This window comes from Anser brachyrhynchus (genome assembly GCF_964034855.1).
Source record: "Anser brachyrhynchus genome assembly, chromosome: 3".
In the NCBI taxonomy this organism is placed as follows: domain Eukaryota; kingdom Metazoa; phylum Chordata; class Aves; order Anseriformes; family Anatidae; genus Anser; species Anser brachyrhynchus.
The window spans coordinates 100,044,653-100,058,920 of NC_137696.1; the positions used below are offsets into that span (position 1 = coordinate 100,044,653).

Here is a 14,268-nt window from a genome sequence, read left to right on the forward strand (position 1 = left end):
TGAGGTACACACCGGACCTCCCCATTCTTTTGCATTACCCACCAAGTGCATCCAGGTCCCTGAGCAAAAGCAATTCCACGAATGGGTTTGCCTTTTCCTGAGGCAGGAGTAGCCCAGACTGTTTTACCCAGCATGTTTCTTACGTGCACTACAGGAACTTTATCCCCTTCTACAGTGCGTAACAGGTTTGATTGGGCAGGTCCAGCTCGGTTGGCAGATCCCCTGGTATTGACTAACCAGGTGGCCTTTGCCAAATGTGTATCCCAATTTTTGAATGTCCCAGCACCCATTGCTTTCAGTGTAGTCTTCAACAGTCCATTGTATCGTTCAACTTTTCCAGAGGCTGGTGCATGATAGGGGATGTGATACACCCACTCAATACCATGTTCTTTGGCCCAAGTGTCTATAAGGTTGTTTCGGAAATGAGTCCCGTTGTCTGACTCAATTCTCTCTGGGGTGCCATGTCGCCATAAGACTTGCTTTTCAAGGCCCAGGATAGTGTTCCGGGCGGTGGCATGGGGCACAGGATATGTTTCCAGCCATCCGGTGGTTGCTTCCACCATTGTAAGTACGTGGCGCTTGCCGTTGCGGGTTTGAGGGAGTGTGATGTAATCAATCTGCCAGGCCTCTCCATATTTATATTTCAGCCATCGTCCTCTATACCAAAGAGGTTTTGACCGTTTGGCTTGCTTGATTGCAGCACATGTTTCACAGTCATGAATAACCTGTGCTATAGTGTCCATGGTCAGGTCCACCCCTCGATCACGAGCCCATCTGTAGGTTGCATCTCTACCTTGATGGCCTGAGGTGTCATGGGCCCATCGGGCTATAAATAATTCACCTTTATGTTGCCAGTCCAGGTCCACCTGAGCCACTTCAATCTTAGCAGCCTGATCCACCTGCTGGTTGTTTTGGTGTTCTTCAGTAGCCCGATTCTTGGGCACATGAGCATCTACATGGCGTACCTTTACAATCAGGTTCTCTACCCGGGCAGCAATATCTTGCCACAATGCCGCAGCCCAGATGGGCTTGCCCCTGCGCTGCCAGTTGTTCTGCTTCCATTGCTGTAACCACCCCCACAGGGCATTTGCTACCATCCATGAATCAGTATAGAGATAGAGAACTGGCCACTTTTCTCGTTCAGCAATATCTAAAGCCAGCTGAATGGCTTTTACTTCTGCAAACTGACTCGATTCACCTTCTCCCTCAGCAGCTTCTGCAACTCGTCGTGTAGGACTCCATACAGCAGCTTTCCATCTCCGATGCTTTCCCACAATACGACAGGACCCGTCAGTGAACAAGGCATATTTCTTCTCATTTTCCGGTAGCTTGTTGTACAGGGGGGCTTCTTCAGCACGAACCACCTCCTCCTCTGGTGATATCCCAAAGTATTTGCCTTCTGGCCAGTCCATAATCACCTCCAAGATTCCTGGGCGACTGGGGTTTCCTATTCGAGCCCGCTGAGTAATCAGTGCAACCCACTTGCTCCATGTAGCATCAGTTGCATGATGCGTAGAGGGGACCCTTCCTTTGAACATCCAGCCTAGTACCGGCAGTCGGGGTGCCAGGAGGAGCTGCGCTTCAGTACCGACCACTTCCGAAGCAGATCGAACTCCTTCATATGCTGCCAATATCTCCTTTTCAGTTGGAGTATAGCGGGCTTCAGATCCTCTGTATCCCCGACTCCAAAACCCCAGGGGTCGACCTCGAGTTTCCCCAGGTTCTTTCTGCCAGAGGCTCCAGGTGGGACCATTCTCTCCGGCTGCGGTGTAGAGCACATTCTTTACATCTGGTCCTGTTCGGACTGGCCCGAGGGCTACTGCATGAACTATTTCCTGCTTAATTTGTTCAAAGGCTTGTCGTTGCTCAGGGCCCCATTCAAAAGCATTCTTCTTACGGGTTACTTGGTAGAGCGGGTTTACAATCAGACTGTAATTTGGAATATGCATTCTCCAAAACCCCACGACACCTAGGAAAGTTTGTGTTTCTTTTTTGCTAGTTGGTGGAGACATAGCTGTTATTTTGTTGATCACATCCATTGGGATTTGACGGCGTCCATCTTGCCATTTTATTCCTAAAAACTGGATCTCTCGTGCAGGTCCTTTAACTTTATTCTGTTTTATGGCAAAACCGGCCTTCAGAAGGATTTGGACTATTTTCTTCCCTTTCTCGAAAACTTCTTCTGCAGTGTCACCCCACACAATGATGTCATCGATGTACTGCAGGTGTTCAGGAGCTTCCCCCTGCTCCAGCGCAGACTGGATCAGTCCATGGCAAATGGTAGGGCTGTGTTTCCACCCCTGGGGCAGCCGATTCCAAGTATATTGGACTCCCCTCCAAGTGAAAGCAAACTGTGGCCTGCACTGTGCTGCTAGAGGGATGGAGAAAAATGCATTAGCGATATCAATTGTGGCATACCACTTGGCTGCCTTTGATTCCAGTTCATACTGGAGTTCTAGCATGTCCGGCACTGCAGCACTCAGTGGTGGCGTGACTTCGTTCAGGCCACGATAGTCCACTGTTAGTCTCCACTCACCATTAGACTTTCGCACTGGCCATATGGGACTATTAAAAGGTGAATGAGTCTTGCTGATCACTCCTTGGCTCTCCAGTTGACGAATTAGCTTATGGATGGGACTCAGGGAGTCTCGGTTGGTGCGATATTGCCGCCGGTGCACAGTTGTGGTAGCGATCGGCACTTGCTGTTCTTCAACCCTCAGCAACCCCACAACAGAAGGGTCCTCTGAGAGACCAGGCAAGGTAGACAACTGTTTAATGTCCTCTGTCTCCAAAGCAGCTATGCCAAAAGCCCAGCGGAACCCTTTTGGGTCCTTGAAATATCCTCTTCTAAGATAGTCTATGCCAAGGATGCACGGAGCATCTGGGCCAGTCACAATACGGTGCTTTTGCCACTCATTACCGGTTAGACTCACTTCAGCCTCCAATACAGTTAACTGCTGGGATCCCCCCGTCACACCATAAATACAGATGGGCTCTGGCCCTTTATAGCTTTATGGCATTAGAGTACATTGTGCACCGGTGTCTACCAAAGCCTTATACTTCTGTGCGTCTGACGTGCCAGGCCATCGAATCCACACAGTCCAATAAACTCGATTGTCCCTTTCCTCCCCCTGGCTGGAGGCAGGGCCCCTCTAGTCCTGGTCAGAATCTTCATTTCTGTGTTTAAAGGACTGCCTGCTGGAAGTTGGAGCAGCAAACCTTTCAGAGAACTCCTTTTTCCCAATTGTTTTCCTTTGCAATTCACGTACCCGTGCCTCTAGGGTCGCAGTAGATTTTCCATCCCATTTTCTCATGTCCTCTCCATGGTCACGTAGGTAAAACCACAGGGTGGCGCGGTGTGTGTGCCCACCATATTGTCTTCCTTGCATAGATGAACGTTTACCCCTAATAGCTGAGACACTGGTTTGTACAGGTGGGGAGGAAAATAAACTCTCTTTAAGTTGGTGGATCTCTTCAGAAAGTTTCTCCAAGGTATTCTCTTTTAGCTGGTGGACACTAGTTCGTTCAGGTGAAGGGGAAGATAATCTTTCTTCAAGTTGGTGGATCTTTTCAGAAAGTTTCTCCAAAGCATTCTCTTTTAGCTGGTGGACACTGGTTCGTTCAGGTGAAGGGGAAGATAATCTTTCTTCAAGTTGGTGGATCTTTTCAGAAAGTTTCTCCAAAGCATTCTCTTTTAGCTGGTGGACACTGGTTCGTTCAGGTGGAGGGGAAGATAAATTCTCTTTAAGTTGGTGGACCTCTTCAGAGAGTTTCTCCACAGCTGAGACACAGGCCTTTAGGGAAGAGGAGAGATTTCCTTCGTACTGCCGGAGTATTTTAGTCACTTCATTCACTGTGGGATTCTCCTCCGTTTTCCAGGCTAGCATTGCCAATGAGCTGGCATATGATGATGGGGCACTCCGTACAAACTTCCGCCACATGGGTGGTGTACACTGGACTGCATCTGGACCTGCGGATGTTTGTGCGTCATCTAGGTCCTTATAAATTACTTCCCGTACGGCCAATTCCCTCAGGTACTGAATTCCCTTCTCCATGGTGGTCCATTTGCTTGGTAAACATACAAGTTCTTCCTTGAAGAGATACCTTTCCTTCACAGCTGACAGGAGACGCCTCCAGAGGCTGCGAGATTGTGCTCCATCTCCAATTGCTTTGTCAATGCATGCGTCCCTAGCAAGGGATCCCAGCCGCCTGGCTTCCTTGCCCTCCAATTCCACATAATTGGCTCCCGTGTCCCAGCACTGGAGCAGCCAGGTGACAAGCTGCTCGCCTATACAGCGACCAAAATCTTTTCGCACATCTCGTAGCTCACGCTGGTATAGAGTCCGGGTAATTACTGTTGATTTTTCGACATCCTCATCCTCATCTTCAGTCTTCTGCACCTTTGATGGCCGGTGTAGAGTCCGGGTAGTTACTGTTGATTTTCCGACATCCTCATCCTCATCTTCAGTCTCCTGCAGCTTTGATGGCTGGTATGGAGTCCGGGTAGTTACTGTTGATTTTTCGCCATCCTCATCCTCATCTTCAGTCTCCTGCACCTTTGATGGCCCAGCCTCGTCTTCACTACGCCCAGACTTAGCAGAAGACTGTCTGCGTTTTAAACGACCTGAGCCTCTATACCATTTTTTCACCTTGTCTACAGGGGCAACTTGCACTGCTACAGCTCGTTTCTCTGACCCAGCCACAGGGTCTGCCACAGGGCTTGGAATACACTCTGCGGGGTCAACTTGCACTGCTACAGCTCGTTTCTCTGACCCAGACACAGGGTCTGCCACAGGGGTTGGGATACCCTCTGCGGGGTCAACTTGCACTGCTACAGCTCGTTTCTCTGACCCAGCCACAGGAGTGGGAGCAGCTGCACGAGCTGGGGCAGCTGCAGGAGCTGGGGCAGCTGCAGGAGCTGGGGCGGCTGCAGGGGCTGGAGCTGGAGCGGCTGCAGGAGCTGGAGCTGGAGTAGCTGCAGGAGCTGGAGCTGGAGCGGCTGCAGGAGCTGGAACTGGAGCGGCTGCAGGAGCTGGAGCTGGAGTAGCTGCAGGAGCTGGAACTGGAGCGGCTGCAGGAGCTGGAGCTGGAGTAGCTGCAGGAGCTGGAACTGGAGCGGCTGCAGGAGCTGCAGCTGGAGCGGCTGCAGGAGCTGGAGCTAGGTTGCTAATAACATCAATTGCAGCTCGATAGGCACAAGCCAGACCCCAGCACGCTACAGTGATTTGTGTCACTTTGGAACTGCCAGAGTCATGACACCTTTTTTTCAAGCATTCTGCCAGCTTTTTAGGATTTTGCAGTTGTTCAGGGGTGAATGTCCAAAACACTGGAGGTGACCACTGCTCTAGAAACCTGCCCATATCCTCCCACACTCCCTGCCACTCGCAACTACCCCGCCTCAAGACAGATCTCCGGATGAGATTCCTAAGTAGTTGTTTAACCCTCCACAAAATCTGAAGCGCATTCAGGAGACATAACAACAAGAGCAGGCTGGTCTGAGTATCCCAAGGATATTCAACATCTCGGAGAACCACCGTAACTAACTCGGGGGATAAGAGGGTGGTGGTGAAGGAGAAAGGGAGAGTGAACAGGTAGGGAAGCATGTCTTCCCCTGTCCCCTTCACAGATTGGCTCCCTAACGAAAACAGGCAATAGGTGTAATTGCTAATAGTTTCCGAGATATGGGTTCCAAAGTATAGAGTCGACGTCAGTGCTGAGTACAAATACCAGGTTAAAGTCATGACCAGATATCTCATCATTTCATAAGCCATTGCTACACCGCACAGTACCATAACAATCTTAAACCAGGGCCCGGAAAGGATAAACAGTGCAACAGGGAGCACATACAGAAAATAACGCACCATAAAACTCAATTTGGAATACAGGTACAGCAGACTGGAGATTAAGGCAATCAACATCGTGACTAGCAACTATTAAGCAGGTCCAATACTTATACCAATTTTAGTTTAACACACTCTGGTCAGATTTGTCGATATCTCAACCCTTCGGGCCCCACGTTGGGCGCCAAAAAGACTGTTGTGGTTTAACCCGGCTGGCAGCTAAACACCACACAGCCGTTCGCTCACCCTCCCCCCTCCCTCTCTGGGATGGGGGAGAGAAACGGGAAAGTGAAGCCGGTGAGTTGAGATAAAGACAGTTTATTAAGACAGGAAAATAATAATAACAATAATAATAATAATAGTGATAATGGTAATAGTATTAACAATAATAATGTGTAAGAAAACAAGTGATGCACAATGCAATTGCTCACCACCCGCTGACCGATGCCCAGCCTATTCCCGAGCAGCCGGCCCCCCACCCCGGCCAGCCACCCCTATATATTGTTTAGCATGACGTCAGATGGTATGGAATACCCCTGTGGCCAGTTTGGGTCAGCTGTCCTGGGTCTGTCCCCTCCCAGCTCCTGCTGCACCCCCAGCCTGCTCGCTGGCAGGACAGAGCGAGAAGCCGAAAAGTCCTTGGCCTGGTGTAAACAGTGCTCTGCAACAATTAAAACATCAGCATGTTATCAGCGCTCTTCTCATCCTAATCCAAAACATAGCACCCTACCAGCTACTAGGAGGGAACATTAACTCTGTCCTAACTGGAACCAGGACAGCTTGCTACAGTATATGTTACAGAAAGGAGAACATTTCTGATTTAGAAAGTTGCCTACCTTCAGATACTTAATTTATTAAATTTTGAGACAGAGAACCAGAAAAAAATGATTACATTAAGCACACCATCCTAAGTATTAAGTAATAAGCAAATAAATTCTATTAGGAAGAAAAACAAAACTAAAGAGATTGATAATGTATAGTTTAACTACACAGAGTTGTCTTCTAGAGCTATAGGAGGAAATGTTTGTGTAATTATATATCCAGTGGTATTTGAATACTCCGTTTGGTCATGGACTGTATATCTGGTTAAAATTACCATCAGATATTTCTTAAAATTTTGAAACTGCAAAGAAATATGCTGACCAGGAGTCAAGCTTTCACTTAAATTAGTCAGAAAATGTTTTTAATAAATAACAGGAAAATTTTAAAAGCTTTTAATCATTTTGATGGACTTTTTTTTACTTGTCATTTCTAAGCAGAATTCAGCAGAGATTTCAAGACAGTACTTGTCTAATGGAATCATCTGAGAAGGCGCTGGTCATAATTATTTTTTCTTGCAGGCTCAACATGAGAAAATTATTTCACAGCAGCAGGCTGTCATAATAGCAACTCAATCTGCTCAGGCACTACTTGAGAAGCAAGGCCACTACCTTTCCCCCGAAGAAAAGGAGAAGATGCAAAGGAACATGAAAGAGCTGAAGGCTCAGTATGAGACTGCTTTAGCTGAATCTGAACAGAAAATGAAGATGACTCATTCTCTGAGGGAAGAACTTGAGAAGTTTGATACAGACTATAGTGAATTTGAAACCTGGCTGCAGCAGGCAGAACAAGAGCTCGACAATTTGGAGGCTGGTGCTTCTGACTTCAGTGGTATTATGGTCAAATTGAAAAGGCAAAAGAGTTTTTCAGAAGACGTTATATCTCACAAAGGTGATTTACGGTATATTACAATTTCTGGACAAAGAGTTTTGGACGCAGCAAGGTCATGTAGCAAAAGAGATGGTGTCAAGGTTGACAAAGATGGTATTGATACTTCGGCTACTTATGCTGAAGTGCAAAATAAACTGGATAGTGCTTCAGATCGTTTTAAATCTCTCTATACTAAGGTAAGTTTATTTATACCAAATAGGAAAGACTGCTATGATTTTGGCAGTTTGCGTAAGGAGGGGCTAATTGGTTAAACAAATTACTGTGGGAAGTTGTAAATTCTTTGTTTCTTCAAGTTAGATAACAGAACAAGAGGCTTTTCTACAATGTCTGCATTAGTTGAGTGCCAGAATACCTAAAGTCTGAATGGTTTAAATTTTCTACTTTGTGTTTAGTTTGAGTGTGAATGTAAAGATTTAATTGCAAAATTTTCAAAGAACTTAGTTTTATCCACATAAAAATTATATTAGAGCAGCTTTATTTGTGATCTCACTTTGGTCAATTTGCCAAATTCTACCCTTTACATATATACATTTAGCAGACATAATAGAGATACCTTAAATATTTGACCCTAACTATGAAGAGCAAAACCAACACAAAGTAGACTTGTCTTACTAAATCAAGAACTTGAAGGGCAGACTTTTAAAAAGCGAGATCTTCCAAGTTGTAGATAGGCTTGCAGGAACTTTTTTGCCTTTTGTAAAGGCTTGTTGTCTGTAATAAAATATTTAACGTATTATATACTTACACTGCATATATATTATGTATTTAATAGTAACATATTTATGCATTTGTGTGCACATACAGGAGTTTATAGGCTTGTATATTGAACGAATCTAATCAGTTCTTAATTGGCTGTATAACTGAGTGCATTCTATATTTGCCCACCAGGTGGAGCTGAAGTACCAAATGTAAATACTAAAATGCAGCGTATCTAAGGTTCAAAATATAAATATTTAAAGACACTTTATAAATATTATTAACATAATTGTTTATAAATATTAGGACTCAGTACAGTCAGATTCTTTATGTGAAACCATCTCTGAAAAGACCAAAACAGAGTTCCACTGGCCTCTTTATGTGATGATTCACTGTGTTCATTTTGGGAGCATGCTAACATATCGATCTAATAGGAACTTGGTTAGGTGACATCCTTAAGTTGCCAAAACAAAGCGTATGTGCCTTATGGAGCAATATCGCTTTGGATTTGTTAGGCAGATATTTATGAAAACAATTATTTGTTCTCTGTATTTTAACGAATATGCACATACCTTCTGTTTTTTTGGAAAATTTCTAGCTTCTACTGGCTAGATTTTTGGCATCAGGGCGCTGATAAAGAATATTTAAGTTGGCGGATCAAAAAGTCTTCCTAAAGTTTTTCCTGTTCTGGTACAATGGGTTAAATTCTGGTTTGCTGACTGTATTGTTGAACTGATCATAAATCATGCTTGAGGAGCACAAACTAGGAAGAACTGTCTAGCCTGCCCAACTGTCTTACCTGTGTTCAAAAATCTATTAGTCAGTGGAATGACTACAGGAAAAAAATCATTCAGTATTTCAGGAAATGAAAGTAAGACAGTGAGATTGTTATGAAACACAACACACAGTACAATGCCTGAGTATTTCCTTTTTTGTTTTCTGCTCTTTTAGTGTAGCATCCTTGGAAATAACCTTAAGGACCTGGCAGATAAATACCAGCATTATGAAGATGCCTCATCTGGACTTTTGTCGGGTCTTCAGGCCTCTGAAATAGCTGTTAACAAACAACTATCTGAGCCAATTGCAGTGGATCCCAAAAATCTCCAAAGACAACTGGAAGAAACGAAGGTAAAAAGCTTTAAAAAGCAGAAGTTCTTCTGTCCTAAAAAGAACTGCTTTCTGTCAGAAAAACTGGATAATCTAATATAATCCAAGTGGCTGCAGGCCAAATTCTTGCCTTGCAAGTCTGCATGCAACTTTTATAGTTCTCAAATTCAGCTGTCTAGTGTGTTATCTGAAAAGAACTAGGGTGAAAATAAAATGAGGGACCAAGATGCCATTAGCAGCAATGAAAACTAGATGTGTTTCATATCACTCAGCAAATAGTAGGTGAAATCTGGAAAGTTTTTGAACTAACAAAGGATTTAGTGATTCCAGTTCATTGTCACAGTAGGGCTTGTGACCAGGTCCCTGATGGAGAAGACCATATGTTGTTTTTTGTGTGTGACTCTTACTTTTTTCTATTCACGTTTGTTTACTGCATTATCTCCAGTAAGGGATCGTACTGGATCAGCAGTACACAGTTTTTCTAGTCTGTTTACTTTCTCCAGTTGTAACCAACACTACATGCCCCACTAAAAGCAGATATAAAATAATTTGCACTTCACAGAAAAACAGGTGTTTGTTGTTTTTTTGTTTTTCCACTGAGGAAGTAACTCACAACTTTATGTCGATCCTAGTATAGGCAAGACAGGATAGTGATGGAGCTTGTGAAGGTAAACCGCTAGTTAGGTTCATAAAGGGTAGGCTTACGGGAGGCTTTAGGAACCCAAGTGTAAAGTGGCTTGTTTAAAGTTTCATACAGTCTGTTATCTTAGAACTGACTCTTGTATTTTCATAAACACATTCTATTATCTATACTATAATTAAAATGCAAATTCTTTATTTCTCAGTAAGCAAGGTTATTGTTCCCACATCTCATTGCTGTTTGATCTGTGCTATGTGGAGTTTCTGTGCAGGTCTGGTATGTTTGCTATTGACAAACAGTAATCAATGTCTCTTGGAAAGTGGATGCTTTAACTATTTCCCTTAAAACAGTCTGAAAGTCATACATTTACTACATGCTATCTTTCAAATCTGCCACTGGAATTGTTCAACACTTTGGTATATGACACGTCACAGGAATAAAAAAAATATAGTAATTATGTAAGATTTAAGAAACTTAGCAGTTCTTTCATAAATAGAAGTGTAAATTTTGGACTCCAAGACATTGGAACAATTGAGGTGCATTTGTACTTCCAAGCACAAGAAAGGTAGAAATAACACCAATTACAATTTGAAGCTCCATTTAAACTTTTGTTTCTTATGCCAAAACGAATTATGTCCTGTATAATGCCAATTTTCATGCAAGTAATACAAAAGGAGTGAGTATTAGGGCTCTTTTATGAAATGCCTACATGGATTACTTGCCACACAAAAGAGCACTCTGAATATGAGCAGGGAAGAAGGGAGAGACTACAAAGATGCAAGGATTCAAAAGATTCAAAGGAAGAGAAAAAACAGGAGGCTGAAGAAAGGAAGACAATTAATGAAAGCAAAACAAAGAGAATTTCTGAAGAAGTCAGGTGTTGCAAGTTAAAGCTGTCCCTTCTAGCCAACACATGCAGCTGATAATCCAGCTAGACACAGGCCTTGGCAGTATGGTGGAGTCTAATCTTTTTATGGGGATTAACTGTTCTTCAGAATAATCTTCAGTGCCTCTGGCATAAGTTTGCTTGCTTTCTGCCAGCATTGCAACGTTTTTGGTATGCCTTTTTTTTTTCTCTCTCTTTTATTTCTTCTGTACAAGTACAGTATATTTCACTAGTGTAAGGAAAAGTTCTCTTCAGGTCTGTCTGAATTTTATTTTGTCAACAGGGTAGCAAGATACACTATGTTCTGGCATAATGTTGTGCTCTGGCTACCAGTGCTGAATGCACTGACATGACTTCTTTGTCCCAGCATAGCAGATGGGATTGAATTGTATGTTCATAGCATTAGTGTGTATCAGAAAAAAATGAGAGGTCCCTTCATTTTGGACTTCTGCAAAGTTCAAGCGAATCAAGACAAAAATACGTCATACACACTAGCACAGAGACCTGAAGTAGTTTAGAGACTGTTCACCCTAAACAGGTTTTATACACCGGAGAGAGAAAGCCACTTTCAGAAGTTGATTCGGTCTCTGTTGACTCTGGAACAAGTTATAGCTGGGGTAGTCTCTAAACCTGTGTTCCTTGGTTGGAGGGAGAAACCTAGGAAAAATTCAGTGTTGCTGGCTCCAGGAGGTTTTAAAAACTGTAAAGATGATGCCCTTTTTTCAAGGTATTCATGTTGGTGCTACAATATCAGCCTGATCCTTTGTTAGTACAACTGATGGTTAGTGTGTAACTGCTGCTGACTGTATATTTTTCCCTCTGTTCTCTGATGCTGAATTGAAAAATAAGTTTATTTTTCTTATGAATAACACTTGAGTCAGTACAAATGGTCTTTAAAAAACAATTAACCAAAAGACACGTTTTGAAGTTACATGCAAGAAACCAGTTGAGTCAGAGGTGTATTGTAGGACAGAAGATAAAAAGATGGTGAATAAATTAAAACAAGGGCCAGAAGGCCAAGACTAGTCAAAGCCAGTGGTGAATGTTTGTGGGGAGGTCACAAATTAAGTTAGTTTATTCCCAGCACTAAGTTTAGGTTGTGTGGTATATTTCAAGCCTTACATGTTGTACCTATACTGAACAGTATAATTGACAATTGTGGAATTTTGCAGGTTCTTCAAGGACAAGTGTCTAACCACCAAATTGCTGTAGAAAAACTTAAAAAAGCTGCTGAAGTGCTTCTGGATACGAGAGGAGAGTTGACACCAGACAAAGATGAGATTCAGAAAACACTGGGTAAAATGCTTGCTTTTCTTAATACCCATTTTTATCACTTGTGGCATGCAGATACCAGAAGAGACAAAATACAGGGTTTCCACATCTCTGTGTCACTGCTCACGTCTGTGTTTTGTTGAGATATAAGCTGTTACAACATGGTAAATCCTTTGTTGTGCTGTCTCCTATGTTTGATCATGTGCTTTTCACTTAAAACCTGTCATTTTATTTTTAACTTGTTTTTTTCAGAGGGAGGGATTATGTTTAATTCCCATGTTACAGATGAGCGTGTCAGAGTTAGGGATTTGCTGAGGATCATAAGTTTACCATTGGGAAAGGATATGTTCTGGTTCAAGGAATGTGACTCCAGCTATCTGTTTCCAACCAATTATTTGAAGTTTGCTTGGCCGAACTTTTTTTCTTCTGATTTCAAGTAACTTTCTGTGGCAGGTTGTCCTTGGCCAGCTGCATGATGCCCCCACAGCCTCTCTGTTACTCTCCTTTCTCAACATGATGGGGAAGATTATTATGGAAAAGCTTGTGGGTTGAGAAAGTGAAAAAATTAAAACACCTTCCCCCCACCCACTTGTTCCCAGACTCAGTTTCACCCCTTCATTTCCAATTCCTCTACCCTGACACCAAGCTATGTGGGGGGATAGGGAATGGGAGGTCAGTCCGTACAGTTCCATCTCTGCTGCTCTGTTCTCACATTTTTCCCCTGCTCCAGCTTGGGACCTCTCCACAGGCTATAGTCCTTCAGGGTAAGCCTGCTCCAGTGTGGTCTCTCTGTGGGCCTCAGTTCTTTCAGAAAGTGTCCACCTGCACTTGCTTGTGGTCCTTCATGGGCTACCGTGAAGATACCTGCTCCACTGTGGCCCTTGGGCTGCAGGGGAATCTCTGCTCTGGTGCCTGGATTTCCTCCTCCTTCTCCTTCTCTGCCCTTGGTATCTGCAGGGTTGTTCTCCCACTTGGTTTTCTTTTTTCTTTTTCTTTCTTTGTTTTGTTTTGTTTGTTTGTTTGTTTGTTTCACTTCTCACTCCTGGGCAGCGTTTTGCCCTTTCTTAAATACATTTTCCCAGAGGTGCCATCAGCGTGGCTGATGGGCTCGGCTGTGTCCTGTGGCAGGTCCATTGTGGAGTTGGCTGGAACTGGCTGTATCCAGCTTGGGCCAGTCCCCAAAAACCTTGCTGCTACCAAACCTTGCCACCCACACTGAATACTCTTTCCTGTCAGTTGTGAGAACTAGTACAGCATGGCATTCATCACAGTTTGAGGCTTGAATGCTGTGTGTGTATATCACATTTCTATCTCGTACTGGAATCCCATAAGTAACTTTCAGCAACAACATAAAAAAACTTGCATCTTTGGAGTTGGTGATGAAACTCCATAGGAGGTATGTGGAACTTGTAACTTTCAGAGGGTTATCCCCAGCGTGTTGATGAACTGTCTAGAAAAGCCATTCAGCTCTAACAATAACATAAGAGACATAGCTGTAGAGTAGCTCACTTAATACCGTTATTTTATTTCTTGGGAGCAGTCAACAGCTGCCAGAAGCTAGAGCTGCATGGGAACCAACTTCTAAAAATTTGGGAGCACAGCTGTAAGCTGCTCCCTCATTTCACTTGTCGTATGTGCTTCTTGGCTGTGTCTGATTCCATTCTTTTGTTGTGTTGTATGTTTTTACTGAATACAGCTGATGGTTTTGCTTACTTCTGATACAGGCAATTTTTGACTCACACTTAACCTGGTGACAAATAATAAAATGAATTAAAAGTTTAGTTTGGCTAAAGGAAACTTTGAAATGTATTTTCTCTCTATCAGATGATATTGTGGAGAGATATGACAATTTATCAAAGTCTGTGAATGAAAGGAATGAGAAGCTCCAAATAACTCTGACACGATCCCTAAGTGTGCAGGATGGTTTGGATGAAATGCTGGATTGGATGGAAGGTGTTGAAAAGAGCCTTGAAGAAAAAGATCAAGTGCCTTTGAATTCTGCTGCTATTCAGGATATCATTAGTAAAAGTATTGTAAGTATCACACTCTGAAAGAAATATTTGTTTGAAGTTAAGGTTTCAGAAAGAATTAAAATCTTACTTTAATGGGCTCAGAAT

The 14,268-nt window shown here is 43.4% G+C and overlaps 1 protein-coding gene across 31 annotated transcripts in view; it reads left to right on the plus strand.

Annotated features, from left to right (window-relative positions):
- The window catches only part of DST (dystonin), a 306,416-nt gene that overhangs the window by 200,622 nt on the left and 91,526 nt on the right, over nt 1–14,268 (plus strand). For all 31 annotated transcript variants that reach the window (XM_080584837.1, XM_080584827.1, XM_080584857.1 and 28 more), the window contains 4 exons: nt 7,181–7,726; nt 9,198–9,374; nt 12,052–12,175; nt 13,976–14,184. In XM_080584837.1, coding sequence (XP_080440963.1) covers nt 7,181–7,726; nt 9,198–9,374; nt 12,052–12,175; nt 13,976–14,184 — 1,056 coding nt within the window. The remainder of the gene's footprint in view (nt 1–7,180; nt 7,727–9,197; nt 9,375–12,051; nt 12,176–13,975; nt 14,185–14,268) is intronic.